Genomic DNA, 17,823 nt, shown 5'->3' with positions numbered 1-17,823 from the left:
TGAACACCTGGAGTATCTAAATGAGACCTTAACTAAACATTATCAACATAATAGCGACTATAGAAGTATTTTAGCAGTTGCCCGGCTCCCTTCCTTCCCTTCTCTTTGCACTCTTTCCTCCTTCCTTCCACCTTCCTTCTCTTTTTCTTCCATCTGTCTCTTTCTCTCCCTCCTTCCATCCCGGGTATAGAAAGCAGAAAAGTTAGTCAAAGTTGGGTAGGGTTGAGACTTTACAGAGACCAGAGAATGAGTTAAAGGCACAGAGATGAAAAACAGCATAGTTTGAAAGATGCGGTTGCTGGGGCTGCTAAGAGGGGATGAGCTACTGGCTAATAGGATCTGTGGTGGTAAATCCCCCAGAGCACGCACAGCACGAAAGAGCTGAAGTACTGAGGTGGCTCTGGGTCAAGATTAAAGAGACCCGGAAGGGAGACTTAAGGAGCCAGGCCTCATAGCCAGGACTGGGGTGATGGACACAGCCTGCTAGGCGGCAGAATGAAAACCTAGCCCGGCCCTGCCCCCATCTCCTGTCTCCGCTATCCCACCCTCCTCCCTACTCTATCTTGGAGACCTGGATCAACACCACCTCCGAATCACTAGGTGACTCAAAGGACAGAGGAGATCTCAACCAGGAAAGCTGGGGAGGGGGCTGGAAAAGAGGGTCACTTTCTTTAGAGCCGGTGCGGCCCCTCCCTGCCTCTCTCTTCAGTGGCCCGCTTGGAAGCTCTTTCCTGATCCCTTTATCTCTAAGGCTGCAGAGTCAAGCCCCACTTCTGGAACCTTCTTGGGAATGCAGTTCTGACCAGCAGGAACCATGAGCCCGGCAACTCCGGTAAGGAAGAGTTTCTGGGGCAGGACCTAGCCCCCTGTTTTGACCAGATTTCCCTCAGGCAGTCACCATACCACACCATCCACTGCCTCGCAGTCCTTGTTCTATCCTTCTGCAGCTGAATCATTTGCCAAGCCCACATCTTCTCCCCTAACCCCTCGCTCATCTTCTAAGTGTACTGAAGACCCCTGAACTTTCCACCAGCGCTTGTGTGAGGTTCTTTGGTCCACACTGGGGAAATGTTACTTCCTCTTCATGACCCCTCAGCTTCCTCGGGGAAGTCTTTCTGAACCTCTTGGGGAAAGAGCAACTTTCTCCTGGGGAAGCCACACTCTTTGCATTGGCTACTTTCACCTCCAGTCTCCTCCAGTAGGCTGGTAGCTAGAGTTGTACTTGGAGGGCTCTAGGCTGCCTTAGAGCATCGTGGTGCTTCATACAACTAGAGAACGCTAACATCCGAAACCGGGATGGAGCCTGGCTTCTTCTCTCTCTCTCTCTCTCTCTCTCTCTCTCTCTCTCTCTCTCTCTCTCTCTCTCTCTCTCTCTCTCTCTCTCTCTCTGTATATATATGTGATATATGTGTGTATATATCACATATATATGTGTGTTTGTTTGTTTGAACAGTTGTGAGGTGATAGTGAGTAATCTAATATGTAGCCCAGGCTGGCTTTACTATGAAGCCAAGGTTAGTCTGTGATTCCCAGTCCTGCTATGTCAGCCTTCCAAATATGGGCCACCACACTCTATCTTTTTTCTGCTCAAGTATAATTTCTACTTATTTCTGTTTCCAGAGGGTATTATTTTCTTCAGTTTGTAAAGGACTCGGGTTCTTTACCTAGGACTAGCCTTGGGGGAGGGAGGGCTATGGCCATGGGGCTGGGACAAGGGTGTTCAGTCTTTCGGGGTTCACAGGATTGTTTTCCTTCTAGTTGCTCACTGAAAAAGAACAGAGCTTCATATATAATTTGAGACGCACAAAGGTGCTGAATAGGATCAGAAATGTCTCTGGTGGCTGTGGGTGTGGCCTCTCTTACATTTTGAATAACACATTTTTGTTGTTGTTGTTGGTTTATTTGTTTTTTTGAGACAGAATTTCTCTATGTAGCTCTGGCTGGCTATCCGGGACTAACTCTGTAGAGCGGGCTGGCCTTGAACTCAGAGACCCTTTCTCTGCCTCCTGTGTGCTGGGATCAAAGCCATGAACCACCATGCCTGGCTTATTTATTTTATTTTATTTTTCTTAATGTATATGAGTGTTCTGTCTTCATGCACACCAAAAAAGAGAATCAGATCCCATTACAGATGGTTGTGAACCACCATGTCATTGCTGGGAATTGAACTTAGGACCTCTGGAGGAGCAGCTAATGCTCTTAAACTGCCATCTCTCCAGCCCCCTGAAAGCAAACTTTTAAAAATTAAAATTACATTTATCTCTGTGTGTGCATGAGTGTGCACAGGTGTAACTCTATACTTGTGGAGGTCAGAGACAACTTTGTGAGAACTGGTTCTCTTGGTGGGTTCTAGGGATACAATTTAGGTCATCAGGTTTGGTGGTAGGCACCTACGCCTGATGAGACATCTTGATGGCCCCCAAAAAACTTTTTTTCTTTTCTTTTCATTATTATTATTATTATTATTATTATTATTATTATTATTATTATTATTACTATGATACTTGCTATGTGACCCAGGATGGCTTTGAATTCCTGGGCTCTCCTGGGCCTGAGGTTTGCTCTAGACCAGTGGTTCTCAACCTGTGGGTCATGACCCCTTTGGGGTTGCATATCAGATATTTTACATTACAGTAAACAGCAGCAGCAAAATTACAGTTAGGAAGTAGCAACAAGGTAATTATATGGTTGGGGTCATTACAATGCTAGGAACTATACTGAAGGCTCGCAGAGTTAGTAAGGTCAAGAACCACTGCTAGACTGAGAGTCTAAAGCAGCCGTGGGTTCAAGCCGCCGCCTGCTCAGTAGAAAGTGGCCTTGTTTTCATTTTGCTTCAGCATGGGAGATGGAACCTAGGGTCTCACCAATGTGGGACAGGCTCTACCCTGAGCTCTATTTCCAGCCTCCTCCTCCTCCTTTCTTTTTTTCTTTTTAAAAATTTGAGACAGGGGGCTGGAGAGATAGCTCAGCGGTTAAGAGCACTGACTGCTCTTCCAGGGGTCCTGAGTTCAATTCCCAGCAACCACATGGCAGCTCACAACTATTTGTAATGGGGTCTGATGCCCTCTTCTGGTGTGTCTGAAGAGAGCAATGGTGTACTCATATACGTTAAATAAATCTAAAAAAAATATTTTGAGACAGGTTCTAAGTTGCACAGATTGGCCTTGAACTCATCCTGTAGCTCAGGCTAGCCTTGAACCTCCTGCATCTCAGCCTACTAGGTACCTGGGAACTGTAGATCTGTACAACCAGGTCCAGCGTCTGATGGAGTGTAGATGGGTATTTAGCAGGTCCTGGAATACATCTCTAGTACCAAAAGGGGAAAAATAGGCGAACAAATAAATGTTGTAATAGAAAAACAAATTGGGTATGGTGGTACACATCTGTAGTCTCAGCTGCCCAGCAGATCATTTGAGAACAGCCATGGAAATATAGGCAGATGTCAAGAGAGAGGAAGAAAATAAAAGTACATGTGTAGCCTCTTACCTCTTCTGGGGTCAGCACAGGACTGTTGTTTCGGGCTGCTTCTGCTCAGTGTAGAACTGCAGACTACAAATCCCAGCATGGCTCGGTCATTGAATTTCTCCAAGCCACGCCCACTCCTTGGGAGTGAGTTGGGTCTGGAGGGCGGGACCGGGGGTGGGGGAGCTAGGCCCCAGGCATTGCTCAGTGCCTGGGGAGTGAAATGCTTCAGGCTCTCTTGGGGTAAGCAAAGCGCAGGTGCGACCGGCTTGGGTAGCAGCTTCGTTGAGTAGCGGGCATTTGTGACAGCAGTATCCACAACAGGTGTGAACAGGTGGGTGCATCGAGGGGAACTTGAGAGGGATTGTACACTCGACCCTCCTGTAAGATCTGTGTCAGAACTTGGAGAGGGGAATGAGCTAGGGGAGAAACACAAGAGGCCAAGGCTTCCACTCTAGACGTGCCAGCCTTAGTTGCGCAGCAACAGGTGTGAGCAGGTGGGGGAAGGGCTGAGGCGCCTGCTCATAAATAAGTCGTTCTTACTTAGAGAAGGACACCTCAACTCCAGTCTGAGCTCTGTCACCTACAGGGATGTGTCACTTGTCCCTGTCGCCCTCAGTTCGTTCACCTGGAAAGTATTCCTAAAGGTCTCCACCAGGAGTGTCTGGGGACCAAGAGAAGTTCGTAGTAGCTGACAAACTTTGGGATCACCTGGGGGGAGGGGGTCTTTAAAGACTAGCAGTGTTTGTCTCCACCTTCACAGTTCAAATTCTGAGCGGGCCTGATCCTGCACATTGTGTGGTGTTTTTTTATTTGGTTGATTTGTTTTTTCCCTGACAGGGTTTCTCTGTGTAGCCCTGGCTGTCCTGTAACTCACTCTGCAGACCAGGTTGGCTTTGAACTCAGAAATCTGCCTGCCTCTGCCTTCAGAGTACTGGAGTTAAAGGCGTGCACCACCACTGCCCAGGCTGGTCTTGGTTTTTTGAGACAGTCACACTGTGTAGACCTGGCTGGCCTGGAACTTGTTAGGTAGACCAGACTAGCCTCCAATTCACAGAGCTCTGCCTGCCTCTGCCTCTAGGATTAAACACTAAGCCACTACACCTGACTTGGCACTGGGTCTCTTTAAAGCTCTTGGAGAGGAGCCTAGATGGCTGGGTATGGATCCTGCCTCCATTGCTTTGTAATCAAGGGGGTCTGTGTAGTTCGGACCTCTCCAGGCCCGTTTTCAAACTGTCTTTAAAATAGGAATGATGGCAAGGATGTTTGGGCAGCTCAAGTGAGATAGTAGGTGAAGGCAGAGAAGGGTAGCAAGCGCACCGTGCTCGATGCCATAGCTGTTATTTTATGTACTTCAAAAATGGCTGCTGTGGTGTCCAAATATGAAGGAGGCTCTTCCTATTATGGAAATTCATTGCTCTGACTGATACTCTGTACTGCTCCCATTTCCAAATCCCATTTTCTAACATTTTATGAATGTTAACAATTCCTCATTCCAGCCTTTACCTGCCTCATTCAGGCCAGAGGAGCATAGAACAGGGACTTGCCAAGGTTCTGGAACTCAGCCTGGCCTGGTCTCTCATTCCCACCCCCTCCCTGTCCTATTGGGTGGCTGCCTGCTGACCCCACTGGGACAGTGTCCCCATTCTCTGCAGGAGCAGAGCCTTAGGAGGGGGCGGGTGGAGAGTGCCTGGCCTGTTTGTTTACTAATGCAGTCTTGCATGGTTCCAGGCTCTCTGGGGAGTGCAGGGCTGGGGGTGTCTCTCTCAGGAGTTGCACTGACTTGTTAGGTGTGTGTCCTGGCTCCCCTGACAGGTCCCACCCGAGTCCATCCTGGAAAGTCCTTTTGAAGAAATGGCCCTGGTGAGGGGCGGCTGGCTGTGGAGACAGAGTGAGTGATTCTGGGTCAAGTCCTTGTCTGCCTTGCACCTGATCCCCGGGGAAGGGAGGAGGGAGGCAGTGTGTCCCACACAGCATGGAGGACCTTTCTCCTCTATGCAGGACCTCTGGGCTCCTCCTTATTCATTTCTTCCCATTTCTGACTGTTTAGAAAAACTATATACTACAAGACCGATCAGATTTCTCTTTTTGATGAGCCCTCTCTAGCTATTCTTCTAACCCTCTCTGTCCCCGTAGCACTAAGCTGGGTCAGAGGTTCCCTTCTCAGTTCCCACACTAACTTATAACACAGTGGTTTTGACTGTCAGTCTTCCCGCCTCCCTTCTCCACCCCATACTGGCCCTAGACTCTTAACTGTACATCCCTCAGGGTACAGATGTGTTCATAGCAACCTCAACCCAGGCAAGACATAGCCCAAAACCCAACAGACTGAGATACAGCTCTGCTTTAGAATCATAGTTCTAGAAGCCCTCTTTTGGGGGGCTTGTGACACAATGTGGGGAATACAAAATTTCATATAGCCCTAGTTGGCCTCAAGCTTACTATGTGGCCAAATATGACTTTGAACTCCTGCCTCCGCCGCCTGAGTGCTGGGATTACAGCATGTACTACCATGCCTAGCTTTATTTATTTTTCTGAGATGGGTCTTCCTCTGTAGTCTAGACTGGCTTTGAATTCCCTTCAGCCTCTGAGTGCTGGAACTACAGGTATGAGCCTCCATACCTTGCTTAAGAAACCCTCTAATGTTTTGAACCAATGTCTAGAGTTACAGTGACCACAGCTGATGTGTTATAATAATGGCTCTCGTCTGGACACAGCACACACTAGGCCCAAACAATTCCATGTTTATGAGATTTTATTGAGAAAGAGTGAGAGAGGAGGTGGTGGTGGGAAGAGAGAGAGGGAGGAGAGTTTCATATATATATATATATATATATATATATATATATATATATATATATATATATATATATGGGTGGTGACGTAGTCACAGGTAAAGGTGGGAGGTGAGCCCAATGGATTCTGGGAGTATGGTGGCTGTTGCCTTGGCAACTGGTCTGTGAGGCTCACCTATGTGACATCACGAGTTTTGGAGGCCCTGATGCCAACAACAGCACCCCCCATTTAACCAATGCTGTGAACTGAAGAGGAGCTATCTTGCAGACTTTGGGCTAGGAGCCCCGTGTCCCTTGCCCTTGTCCATTCTCAGTTCAGTTTGGCAGATATGGAAGACAGGTCCTGTTGATCTTAGAATCTTGTGGGGAGATGCAGATCCCCAATCTGGTGCAAGAGTCAGGGAATACAAATGACTGTCACTCAAACCAGAGATAAGAATCATGATAGAGGCTTCCAGCAGGGAGAGGTGTGTGCCTTTGAAGAGACTTGGGCTTGTCTTGGAAGCTCCCACAAGTTGGTATGAGTTGCTGTTTACAGTTCAACATTTTTATTAAGCTTCTACTGTGCGTGCAGCTGGTGGCTGGCGGAGATGAGAAATATTAAAAAAAAAAAAAAAAGAGGCCTTGTCCTCATTTTAGATGGTAGAGAGGCAAGAAAGAAATTACAGTAATGGGGCCCAGAGATGAGGGGATTCTGGGAGCCTAACTGTGGCTCTTGCCTCTAGCAAGCTCAGGGCTCAGCTTCCCTGGTGGGTCTGGAATATCATGCAGGCTCCATCCTCCGCCGCTGGAAGCGGAATTGGTTCGCTCTATGGTTGGATGGCACGCTGGGTTACTACCATGATGAGACGGCACAGGATGAGGAGGACCGTGTCGTTATCCACTTCAATGTCCGAGACATAAAGGTCGGCCAAGAGTGTCAGGGTGAGTAGAAGCATTTCTTTGATGGAACTCTGCCCATGGCCAGGGTCTTCCCTATGTCTGAGAAGTGTACTAGCAAGGCTCTTGGGTGCTTCCAGAGAGCTCCCTCCAACACTGCTTCTGGGCTTTTGCCAGATGTAGGTCAGTTAGTGTTAAGAGACTGGCCCTTGGTTGAATTCCTACCCTGTGCTGTGCCCCATAGGTGACTCCAGATAAAAAGCCTGCAGGTACTAGAGAGTGGAGGAAGATGACATAAACTCAGAGAAGTGATGTGACTGGCCTATAGTCACACAGTGAATCTAATGTTTCAACCATGACTGAGGCCACGGTAGAATACAGTAACTGAGAGATGTGCTAGGAAGTGAGTAATATGGAAAGGTTGACAGGGTATGCAGGGTACAGACGACTCCCAAGAAAGTATGTGGGATCAGAGGTTAACGCCAGCTAGCCAACAGGACCCCAAGAAGTCAATCCCTGCCATTGTGTGTGGTTTCCTGGGGTCTCTGGAATCCCTATGTATGTGTGTCTGCTTCCAGATGTGCAGCCCCCAGAGGGCAGGAGCCGAGATGGCCTGCTGACCGTGAACCTACGGGAGGGTTCCCGCCTGCACCTGTGCGCGGAGACCCGGGATGATGCCATGTGAGCGGATTCAGGGGATGTGTGGAGTGGGATCTCGGGGTACAGCTAGAAGAGAGGGTTTAAGGCCAGTTTGCAAGGTTATGTCATACAGGCTGAGCAGAGGGCAGTATCCATAACTACTAGAAATTGGTGCATACTCAGAGAACTCAGGGATGGAGGCACACCTGCCTTGGATGCTGGGTCTCTAGATGTTTGGAATCAGATAATTTGCAGTCTGTGAAGTGATCCCTCTCCCAGGCTGATGGAAAGGAGTTGACGTGCCCAGTGACATCTCAGAAGACTCTCTAAGAGCTGCCCTGGTGGATGGGACTCTGAGCTGAGGGGTAGGCCTAGGTCTGCCTTCAGAAAGGCACTGTCCATGCAGGGCACCCCAATATTAGATGCAGGCCATCCCAGGAAGACAAGGATATCTTCCTCAGTGCCATCTATTCCTGTACATTCTTTCCCCTCCTACCCTCAGCCTGAGCAGCTGAGCCTCTGTCCTAGAGAAGGAAAGACATGAGTGCATGGGTGGAGGGGCAGCTATGCTCTGGGCAACAGCATAGAGCTGCCTTGTCTACCCCAGCCAGATGCCATGGCAACCAACAAAGGCCCAATTGTCCTGTATCCTCTGGGCATTCCCGAGGCTTGGGCCATGGCTTCGAGAAGTTGTGCAAGTTGCACCATGGAGGTGGGTTGCAGGCAGAGCATCACCCAGGAGTGCAAGGTTCAGAAGAGACACCCCACCCTCCCAAACTCAATTAAGATAACTGAAGGGGAGAAGCCGGACTAAGTTATTAGCTCACCTCAGGGCGCATCCATGTGACTAGGGTGGTAGAGCGCTGCTTCTGTCTACCTGAAGCTGGGAAAGGTGGGGACTAGGGGCTGGGTGCTGGAGGAGCGTCTACAAGGTGGGACCCCTATATGCGTACCCCTGCGAATCTCTCATCATCTGGAGGGTCTTGCTTTTTGCAGAGCATGGAAGACAGCCCTGTTGGAGGCAAATTCCACCCCGGTAAGTCTCCGCACTTTCCCCCTCCCCGCTGCCCCATGTGCCATGGAATCATGGGTGACTCAGACTCGGTCTCTGCCTATTACTTCAGTCTAGAGTGGAAAAGTTCATGTAGACACTCACTCAGTCCCCTAGAGTCCCCTGTGGAGAAGGGAGGAGTCAGCAGGTGCACCCAGGAGTAGGGAGAGAAGCCTCCATGAAGACTCACTGGAGGGTTCATGAGAGCTAGAAAAGAGGGATGCATACATCAGATATGATGCCACTCAAAATAGTCCTGTGAGAGTGGGGTCATTGTTCCCTCTCTGCAGATGGTAAGACTGAGGCTCATTTGTCCACATAACAGATATGTACTGGGTTCTTACTATGTGTCAGGCATCATGTCAGGGGTCAGGCGATCAGAAGTAAACCAAGGGATTTAAGGATCTATCCTCCTGCAGTCAGTCTAGAAGGGGCCAGATCTAAAATAACTGATTGATTATTCCATTTTGATTCTAGTCACTGCTCTGGCAGGGCTATGCAGGATGTGACTCTTTTAGGGATCTGATCCAGGTGTGAGTTCACTTGAAGCTTAACCTGAGACTTGCAGAATAAACACAAATGGGGTAAAAGGCGGGGCTATAGTGAAGGAGACAGCTTTCCAGGTGGAAGGAGGCAGTATTCGAAAAAGCCGGTGGGTGGGTGGGTGGGTTAGGACAGCAGGGTGGCTGGAGCTCAAGGAATGGGAGGTTGGATGGGGAGGACAGCTGGGAGTTCAGGCTCTGTCTTGTGCTAAGAATATCGGTTATCTTTTATTTTTTATTTAGAATATCACTTTGGATCTCAGGCTGGCCTTGAACTCATCTTGTAGCCCAGACTAGCCTTAAATTTGCAGTGATCCCCTTGCCCCAGCTTTCCAAGAGCTAGAATTACAAGCATGCACTTCCAGACCTTGCTTTAAGGATTCCTGGTGTCTGCTAACAGCACCCATAAGCCATTGACAGTTTTTAGACTGATCAGCTCAGCTCTGTCTTTTACCGTCTTCAAATTGATTTATTTGTATGCGTGTTGTGTGTGTGTATTTGTGGCTGTGCACACAGGTGTGTGGAGGCCAGAGGGCAACCTCAGTGTTGTTCCTTAACAGCCATTCATCTTATTTTGTGACAGAGCTACTCACTGGGATCTGGGGCTCACCAGTTTAGTTAAGACTGGCTGGTCAACAAGCCCCAGGGATCCTCCTGTGTTTGCTGTCATAGTTCTGGGATTGGGCCATGAAGCCACGCCTCCTTTTTACATGGATGCTGGGATGGGAGTTGGGTTCTTGTGCTCTCAAGGCAAGCCCTTTGCTAACTGAGCCATCCTCACAGAACCAGACATTTTTGTTTGTTTTGTTTTGTTGTAGTTGATTTTGGTTTGGTTTGGTTTTCCTGAGTCAGGGTTTTTCTCTGTGTAGCCCCCGGCTGACTTGGAACTTGGAGATTCTCCTGCCTCTGCATCCCAGGATTAAAGGCAGATGGTACCTTTGCTCGGCTACCAGACTTGTATTTTCAAAAAGCTGGTCTGTAGCTAGTACAAACCAGTGTGTGCTAACAGTTCCAGCACTTGGGAGGCTGAGACAAGATAATTAAAAGTTTGGGGTCATCCTGGGTCATAGAGCCAGACCCTATCTCAAAAACAAGCACAAAAGGCCGCAGGCTGGTAGGTAGGAGCAAACAGTTAAGTGTGAACACCCAGGGACCATCTAGGAGGTGGGGCTAGTCTCCTGGCAACAGGATGTAGGTGTGGACTAAGCCTTGCTGGCTAACAAGCTGAGGATCACAGGCATTTAGGCTGTGCAGGTGAGAGTGCTTAGAGACTGGTGGAGGCAAGAGTTTGAAGTGTTCCCAGAGGCCCAACATGGGCCCCCACCTGACAGACTCCAGACTCTGCACTGGCCGCTTCTGCCTGTGGAACAGCTGAGACCTCTCTCACCTGGAGAGAGTGTCTACTGGGAAGTAGCAGAGAAGACAGAAACCCTCCTGGGTATATCCACCTGCAGAGAGCCAGGCACTACGCTAAGCACATGATATGGTTATGTCATTTCATCCTCCAACAAGGACTGGGGGTTGGTAGCAGTTGGTGCTATCAGTCCCACTTTAGAGACAGGGGAAGCTGAAGTCTAAGGACTGGAGGTGGCTCCTTCCGTCTCACAATCTTAAGTTGTTGGAGGATCCTTCAGCCGAGACTTGGTTAGTGGACGTAGTGAGGAAGCTGGCGTTGGTAGGAGGAGTTACATGAGCAGAGGGAGGGAAGAGAGATGTGTATGTGTGCATGCTTGCAAATGTGTGCACCTAATGGTTGGAGGAAGTGGCATTTGAGAGCTGACCTCTGAGGTCACAGGGCCAGCTCAGGGAGGAATAGACTTTTTTGAAGGCTATCAGAGCAGTTGAGGGTCACAGTCTGATATTGGGAGCAGACTTGGGTTCTGAGTGGGGAGGCGATTGTAGGAAGCCTAGGAGGAGGAATAAGAGTCATCAGGAAGGGAGCCAGCCAGGTCAGGCTAAGCACCCTCTGAGCCAAAGTCGCCTGCGTCAGTGGCATTGAGGACAGCATGAGGAATGAGGTGAGGGCTGACCGTTCTGCACTCTGTGACTCTATGAAGCTGTCTCGCTCCCTCTCTGCCTGCCGTACTGACCTTTCGCTTCTGCCTGGCCCTCCATGCTCCTTACCTGTACACCTACTTGTCCTACTGACCCCTTACCTCTGCCTGGCCCTAGAAGCTCCCTTTCTTTGCTCCCCAGAGCCACACCCCTCTGGGCTCTGGCTTACTAGAGCTGGTGCTTGTGTTTGCTTTTGTATTTGCATCTGTATGTTCACATCTCTAGTCTGTGGGCTTCTCTGTCCTCCAGCCTATGTAGGAGTGACCTGTACCCCACTCTGGGAGGAGGCTTCTGGGGATACAGTCACAGATGAGGCTGGAGTTGTGGGAGAAAGAGACTAGGATCCCCATGTGCCTGAGACTGAGGTGGGAGAGCTGGAAGGAGACCATTGCTCCTCCCACGAGTAACAGACACTCCTTTCCCCTCTGACCATCCCTAGCACAGGCACAGCTGCCACAGGACTCTGGTAGGGGCTTGGTAACATCTCCTAGTCTCTTAAGGTATAAAGGGCATCTGACATCTCCTTCCCTCTCCCTTCTTGGGTTTCTGTGGCTGGAGCAGGCCCCAGCTGGAGCCACCGTCCCACCCAGGAGCCGTCGAGTTTGCCCTAAGGTCAGGTGTACGACCCTCTCATGGAAACCCTGTAAGGTTGAGAGGCGGATCTGGGTAAGTGCAAGCTCCGCCCTTCCTGCCTCCTTTCTGGCCGTCAGGATGAGCCTCCAAAGCCACCTGTTCCATTCCTTTCATGTTCGTGGACTTCAATGGCTCCCCTTTCCTCACTGAACCACAGCTGGCTTTCAAGCCCATGACATCTGGCTAGACTTGCTTGTCACATGTCACCCTTGTGCTCGCTGTGCCCTCTGCTGCTGCTGCTCAGATTCTCTCCTCATCCTGCTGACTCATGCTGTCCCTGCTGCCCAAACCCTCAGCCTCTCCGTTCATCTGGCCAGCTGATGCTCATCCTTAAAGAACTACCTCGAAGGCTGCCTGCCACCTCCTCAGTGATGACTTCTCAGGGCTTCAGGCACTGTTGCCCAGGGTACAGTCCTCTGTCACTGTTTTTAGAACTGGCTTCATTGTGCATGGTCTAAGAGCTATTTTATTCCGGTCTGTCTAGACCCTCTGGACCAGGTCTCATTTGCTCTGCCCAGTGGAAGCCCAGAATTGCGTCGACAGCATGTGCTCAATCAGTACCCAGTGAAGGGGACAGTAACTCCTTACCCCCTTCATAAGGGACAGGCATAAATATAAATAGGTCACTGAATGAGTAAGGAAAGAGAGGTAGGGACTTAGTCTGGATCTGTCCTTGCCCTGGATGTTTCTTGGAATCAAGATGTAGTAGTTACCTTTCTTATCACTATGAATGAATACCTGACAAGAAGCAACTGAAGCAAGGAAAGACTCCTGTTGGTTCACAGTTTGAGGGCATACTCCTCCCTGGGGAGAAGCATGGTGGTGGAAAGTTGAGGCTGCTTGCTCACATTTGGGCAGAGAAAGAAGAAAGCCAGTGTCTGGCTGGCTCGTTCATTTTCCTTTTCTATTTAGTCTGGAACCTCAACCCATAGGGTGGTACTGTCCCATTCAGTGGGTCTCTCCTCCTTAGTTGTCTCTGGAAACCCAGCACAGACATCCCGAGAGGTGTGTCTCCCAGGTGGTTCCAAGTCCAGTCAAGTTGACAATGATGATTAGCCAGCACACAGGTTATGGGCCTCTACTCTTTCTCTGTCCCCAGAGCTCAGCATAGCACCTGGTCTGGTGTGAGTAGACATGGGAGCTTGTGGTCTTCATGGTCAATTGCAAACTCTTTTCTTACTCAATGATGCTGTTTTAGAACCACTTGGGGACTTACATGACAACAAATGTTGATATCCTCTGCGTGTTGGAATCTCCTGAGTTCTGGGTGGGGCCTAGGAACTATGCTGTGTTTACATGCATATAAATATTTTTGTGGTGCTCGGGATTGAACACATGCCAAGCAAACACTGCTTTTAATACTGAACTCTGTATATACCCCGAGCCTGGAAATCTGCATGTTCAAGACTACCCTGTGGGGTTAGGGTTGTGTCTCAGTGGTAGAGTCCCATGCTCAGCATGTGTGAGGTGCCTGGTTGATCCTCACTGGGGATGGGTGAAGCTTCTCGTGATTCTAGCATGCAGAACAACTGAACCCAGCAATCAATAGGTGCAGTTCTGCTTGATTCTCCAGGTAACTGATGCTCTGGAAGGCTACTTAACTCGATCAGTGTTACTTAGTTCATCACAGAGAGGCCTGGGACTTCAATCGGCAATGCCTAAAAATGGGACTTCAAAGACTGTAAACCTAAGAAAAACAACAGCCGAGGGGTTATTTTCATGTAACTCAGTGATTGGACAGCACTATCTTCCTATAGGAGGGGCTGGGTGATGGGAGAAGCTGGCAGGCTTCAGTTCAAGAGATCTCTGAGGTTACCAACTGGTTGCTAGGTTCTGAGTTTTCTTCTGGGCCTCCCAGAGCTGGAGGGCAAGAGGAACACATACCCCGAAGAGACATGAGGTTGTATTTTCCATCCACTCCGGAGCCTCACGAAGCTACCAACTCACTGCAGCTCCACGGCTGGCTGATGTAGTAATGTTGATTCCCTGTCTTCCTTAAGGAGTCTTCAGTCTTTTCTAGTCTGATTTTTCCCCAATCATTCCTTGGAAGAACAGTTTTTCCCCTCAAGATCACTTCTAAAGGTTGCTAAAGCCAATGACTTAACTCCCTCAGCATTGGTCAGTAGGTTGTCAGAAGAGCATATTTAGAAGATAAAATCCTGAGACCTTGTGGCCTCGTGAAAGGCCAGTATGCAAAGACAAGAGTGCTAAGAGATGGAGATGTTGCTCAGTGGTACATGCTTGCCTAACATTCATAAGGCCTTAGGTTCAAACCCCAACATCACAAGAAAGAAAATGTTGGGTCTGGTAGTATGTGCCTATAATCCTAGCACCCAGGAAGTGAGGCTGGAGACTGTGAGTTCAAAGCTAGTCTGGGCTACATATTAAACACCCACTTCCCCCAAAGAGTAAATGTTCTAGAGTCAGGCTTAGTGGTGTGTTCCTGTAACCCCAGCACTTGGGAGTGGAGGCAGGAAGATCAGGAGTTCAACGTCATCCTCATCTGAACAGTGAGTTCAAGGCCAAGCTAGGCTGCAGGAAACCCTGTCTCAAAGATGGAGTAGAGGGAGCTGGGAAGAGGGTTTAGTCAGGAAAGTTCCTACCATGAACACCTGATTTTGATCCCCAGGACCCATGTAAAAAGAGCATCGCTCTCCTATAATCTCAGTGCTGGGGTAAAGAAACGGCCGGCTGCTAGGGGCTTGCTGGCCAGTCAAGGTGAATCAGCAAGTTCTCACTTCAATGAGAAACTCTCTCAACAATAAAGCCGAAAGAGAGTAAGAAAGACACTACCCAGCAACCTCTGACTTCCACACGCACACATGCTTCCACACATACTCTGGGGTTAAAAAGGAAAAGGAACCCTTAAGTAAGATACCTACTAGATTTCTTGGTTCCAGTGCGTGACAAGAACATTTCCTCAAAGAACAGTGTAAAGAGGGCAGGCGGGCACAATCCATGTGTGTTAGTCAAGTTGGATACAAATGGACTTCTAAAGAGAGTTGGGCAATTCTGTTGTGAGGCCCAGTGAGAGCCACCGTGAGAATAGAGCTAGGGAGAGTCCCAGGAGAGAAGGGATTCTGACCCTCTCCAAGTCTGCTATCCCATGAGTTAAAGTGGTAAGTCTGGATTGACAGTTACTGTTAATCATACATGTATTACTGGCTCCTGTTATCACTATCCCTTGCAGGTGATACAAATTGAGGGCCTTGTTCTTAAATAGCACACATTTGGGGGAACAGGCCAGAAGGTTAAGAGGAAAGATAAGGGGTACTATCCAAGTCAGAGACCCTAGGAAGAAATACTTCTGATCCCAGGAGGGCTTCCTATAGTGGGTAGGTAGCTTTTGAGCTACAATCTAGGAGGTTGGTAGGGGCCTAAAGGGGAAGGCAGGACTCTCACCTTTTCTGTGCCCCATTCACAACACTGGGTACTATGGAGATAGCAATGACTGCCTTGAAGGATCAGAGGTGGTGACACAAGAAAGCATCTCCCTTGGGACCTGCTATGCAGTAGATGCTAGATAATAGTTATTTCAATGACTACTCTTCTTTTCCTTTGCTCCACTCCTCCTCTAATTCATGGCTAGGGCTTGGCCATAGTTCATTGTAATGAGTTGTTAGACTTATAAAGGGAAGTTGGGAGTCATGGAAAGTCTGGGCAATATAGAAGGCCAAGGTAGGAGAAAAGGGATCATTGGGAGCTGGATGTAAAGGTTTTGGGCGAGAAGGGTTATGGGCTCTACGGGGAGGCCACACCTTTTCCCTTTAGCCCACCAAATGAAAGCGTCAGGATCAGATTCAGACCAGAAAGTCCCTGGGCACTCAAACTGACTGGATTTCCTAGGTACGCGTCTACAGCCCATATCAGGACTACTATGAGGTGGTTCCCCCCAATGCACACGAGGCCACATATGTCCGCAGTTACTATGGGCCACCTTATGCAGGTAAGTGCCTCTGGAATGTCAGTCCAGCTCCTGCCACAGTCCTGTGCCAGGCCTTGCCCATGACCCATCAATGAAGACTAAGCTTCACCCTTTGAGGGTATATATATTTTCCAGATCTCACCCTCCCAGATCCTAGATTCAAAACAGACTCCCCGGGTTTGCCCAGCTCAGCCAGCCAGCCAAGCAATGACAATCTTGTCCTGCTGGCGACCCCAGGTGGCTATTGCAGAAATGACACCCTTCCTATTCCCAAGGTCTTAGTTACTACTGTCCTAGTTACTAGTGTCCATCCCCAAGCGCTGCATGGATCCCCAGGTGCCTAGGGATCCTGCAGCCCGGCCCCAGTCTCTTAGTCACTATCAGTGGTATATGTATGATCTGTAGGCTGCAGTATTGGGCGCTCTCAAAAAGTTTCAGTTACTCTGACTGGGGAGCAGAATTGAGTTCATGCCTTAACATGAAATTAGACTAGAGTCACCGGCACTGACCCTGACTTGTGTGGCTCTTCTTACAGGTCCTGGTGTGACACATGTGATAGTTCGAGAGGATCCCTGCTACAGCTCAGGTGCCCCTTTGGCCATGGGCATGCTTGCTGGGGCAGCCACAGGTGCTGCTCTTGGCTCACTTATGTGGTCACCTTGCTGGTTCTGAGCCCTGGGGCTACGACCTCTGGATGTGCATGTAGAACCCAAGATCCTTTTCTTCTGGATCCTCTGCTATCTACCATCTAAACTGTCCCACTTTGACCCCTTTCTCTCCATTAAGCCCTCTATGCTTGGCCCATTCCTTCCACTACTTATCCTCTTTCCCTCTCAGAGGAAGCTAACATCTCAGGCCCAGACATAGCCAAAAGTCCATACACCTATTGCCAGGCACCCCCATAAATTACACGTGAATTTCCTCTACACACAGCAAACATAACTTCATTTGGCTCTAAGTGTCTGAAGAATGGAGCTCACAAGAGAGCAAACAAAGCTACAGTTACCTGTCTGGTAAGGATAAGTGGAGGCAGGGAGCAAGGCAGTCAGTCTAGGTGTCCAAAGAATCAAATTAACAGTTGGCTTGGCGCTGTGGCAGGGGTTGGATTGTAGTGAACCTAGCTCTAGGTAAAGAAGCTTGTTGGATAAAAGCGTGATGGTGCTTTTTATGGAGTGAAGTTTCTTGATTTCAACTATAATGAATACTTTGTCTAGCTGGTACTGGCAGAACACACCCTTATCCAAAACACAGAATCTGGCACCTTTTCCCCACTTGTTGCTTCCCTATGATAGCTGAGCTAACCCTAAGGTTTCCTAGCTGTGGGAACAGGTGGGCTCTTTGGGATCTCTGGCCTTAGGAAGTTGCTTCCATTAGGAAATCCCTTTCTGATCCCAGGAGCTCAGCTCAATGGCATTGACTGTTAACATCTGAAGCTTATTCTCTTCCTTCACTCTGGGGGGTTGGGGAGGGGGAGATGACATTATTTTGCTCTGGGCCTGACCCACCTTGGCACCAGCCTGGGGAACCCCTCATGTGCCTGTCAAGCAATCTCTCCATTTGATCCTGTTCCAAACTATTCCATCACCCTGTCCCAATTGCCAATAGAAAAGCTAAAATCCCTGGCTCAGTGGCCAGAGTGCTTACTTAAATTCCTAGCATATGTGAGCACTCCATTGGTTCAGCTCCAGACACTAATAAAGACATGATTGTCCCCAGAACTGGCTTTGCTTGTTTTGTTCCTTCAGGATTTGTTTCCTTGGGACAACTCTGTGACCCAGCATCTACTGGTAGGGTGCATTATGAGTTTAGGTGGAACTGGTGACAGCACGTGAGCTGAACAAT

At 49.0% G+C, this 17,823-nt stretch overlaps 1 protein-coding gene across 7 annotated transcripts; it reads left to right on the top strand.

Moving 5' to 3' along the window:
• Positions 1 to 479: 479 nt before the first annotated feature.
• On the top strand, positions 480 to 17,699 carry Plekhb1 (pleckstrin homology domain containing B1). Of its 7 annotated transcripts, XM_031387539.1 has the most exons (9): positions 480 to 600; positions 752 to 832; positions 5,278 to 5,353; positions 7,029 to 7,181; positions 7,715 to 7,817; positions 8,772 to 8,811; positions 11,985 to 12,089; positions 15,903 to 16,002; positions 16,517 to 17,699. In XM_031387539.1, the coding sequence occupies exons 2-9, from the start codon at positions 815 to 817 to the stop codon at positions 16,651 to 16,653; spliced, it is 732 nt and encodes a 243-aa protein (XP_031243399.1). In that variant the 5' UTR covers positions 480 to 600; positions 752 to 814; the 3' UTR covers positions 16,654 to 17,699. The 7 variants fall into 7 exon arrangements, with proteins under 7 accessions (XP_031243399.1, XP_031243404.1, XP_031243401.1 ...); XM_031387544.1 differs by lacking the exon at positions 11,985 to 12,089 and having other exon boundaries at positions 485 to 600; XM_031387541.1 differs by lacking the exon at positions 480 to 600 and having other exon boundaries at positions 611 to 832.
• Positions 17,700 to 17,823: the final 124 nt, after the last annotated feature.

Source organism: Mastomys coucha, unplaced genomic scaffold (assembly GCF_008632895.1).
Source record: "Mastomys coucha isolate ucsf_1 unplaced genomic scaffold, UCSF_Mcou_1 pScaffold21, whole genome shotgun sequence".
Taxonomy (NCBI): domain Eukaryota; kingdom Metazoa; phylum Chordata; class Mammalia; order Rodentia; family Muridae; genus Mastomys; species Mastomys coucha.
Note: the sequence above shows the minus strand (reverse complement) of the source record. Positions and strands in the feature narration are given on the sequence as shown.

Excerpts from the sequence above, each read along its gene's own strand:
- Plekhb1 (XM_031387539.1), top strand. Across the intron at positions 7,182-7,714 it reads GGTCGGCCAAGAGTGTCAGG|ATGTGCAGCCCCCAGAGGGC; the intron begins GTGAGTAGAAGC and ends GTCTGCTTCCAG. Across the intron at positions 12,090-15,902 it reads AGGTTGAGAGGCGGATCTGG|GTACGCGTCTACAGCCCATA; the intron begins GTAAGTGCAAGC and ends TGGATTTCCTAG.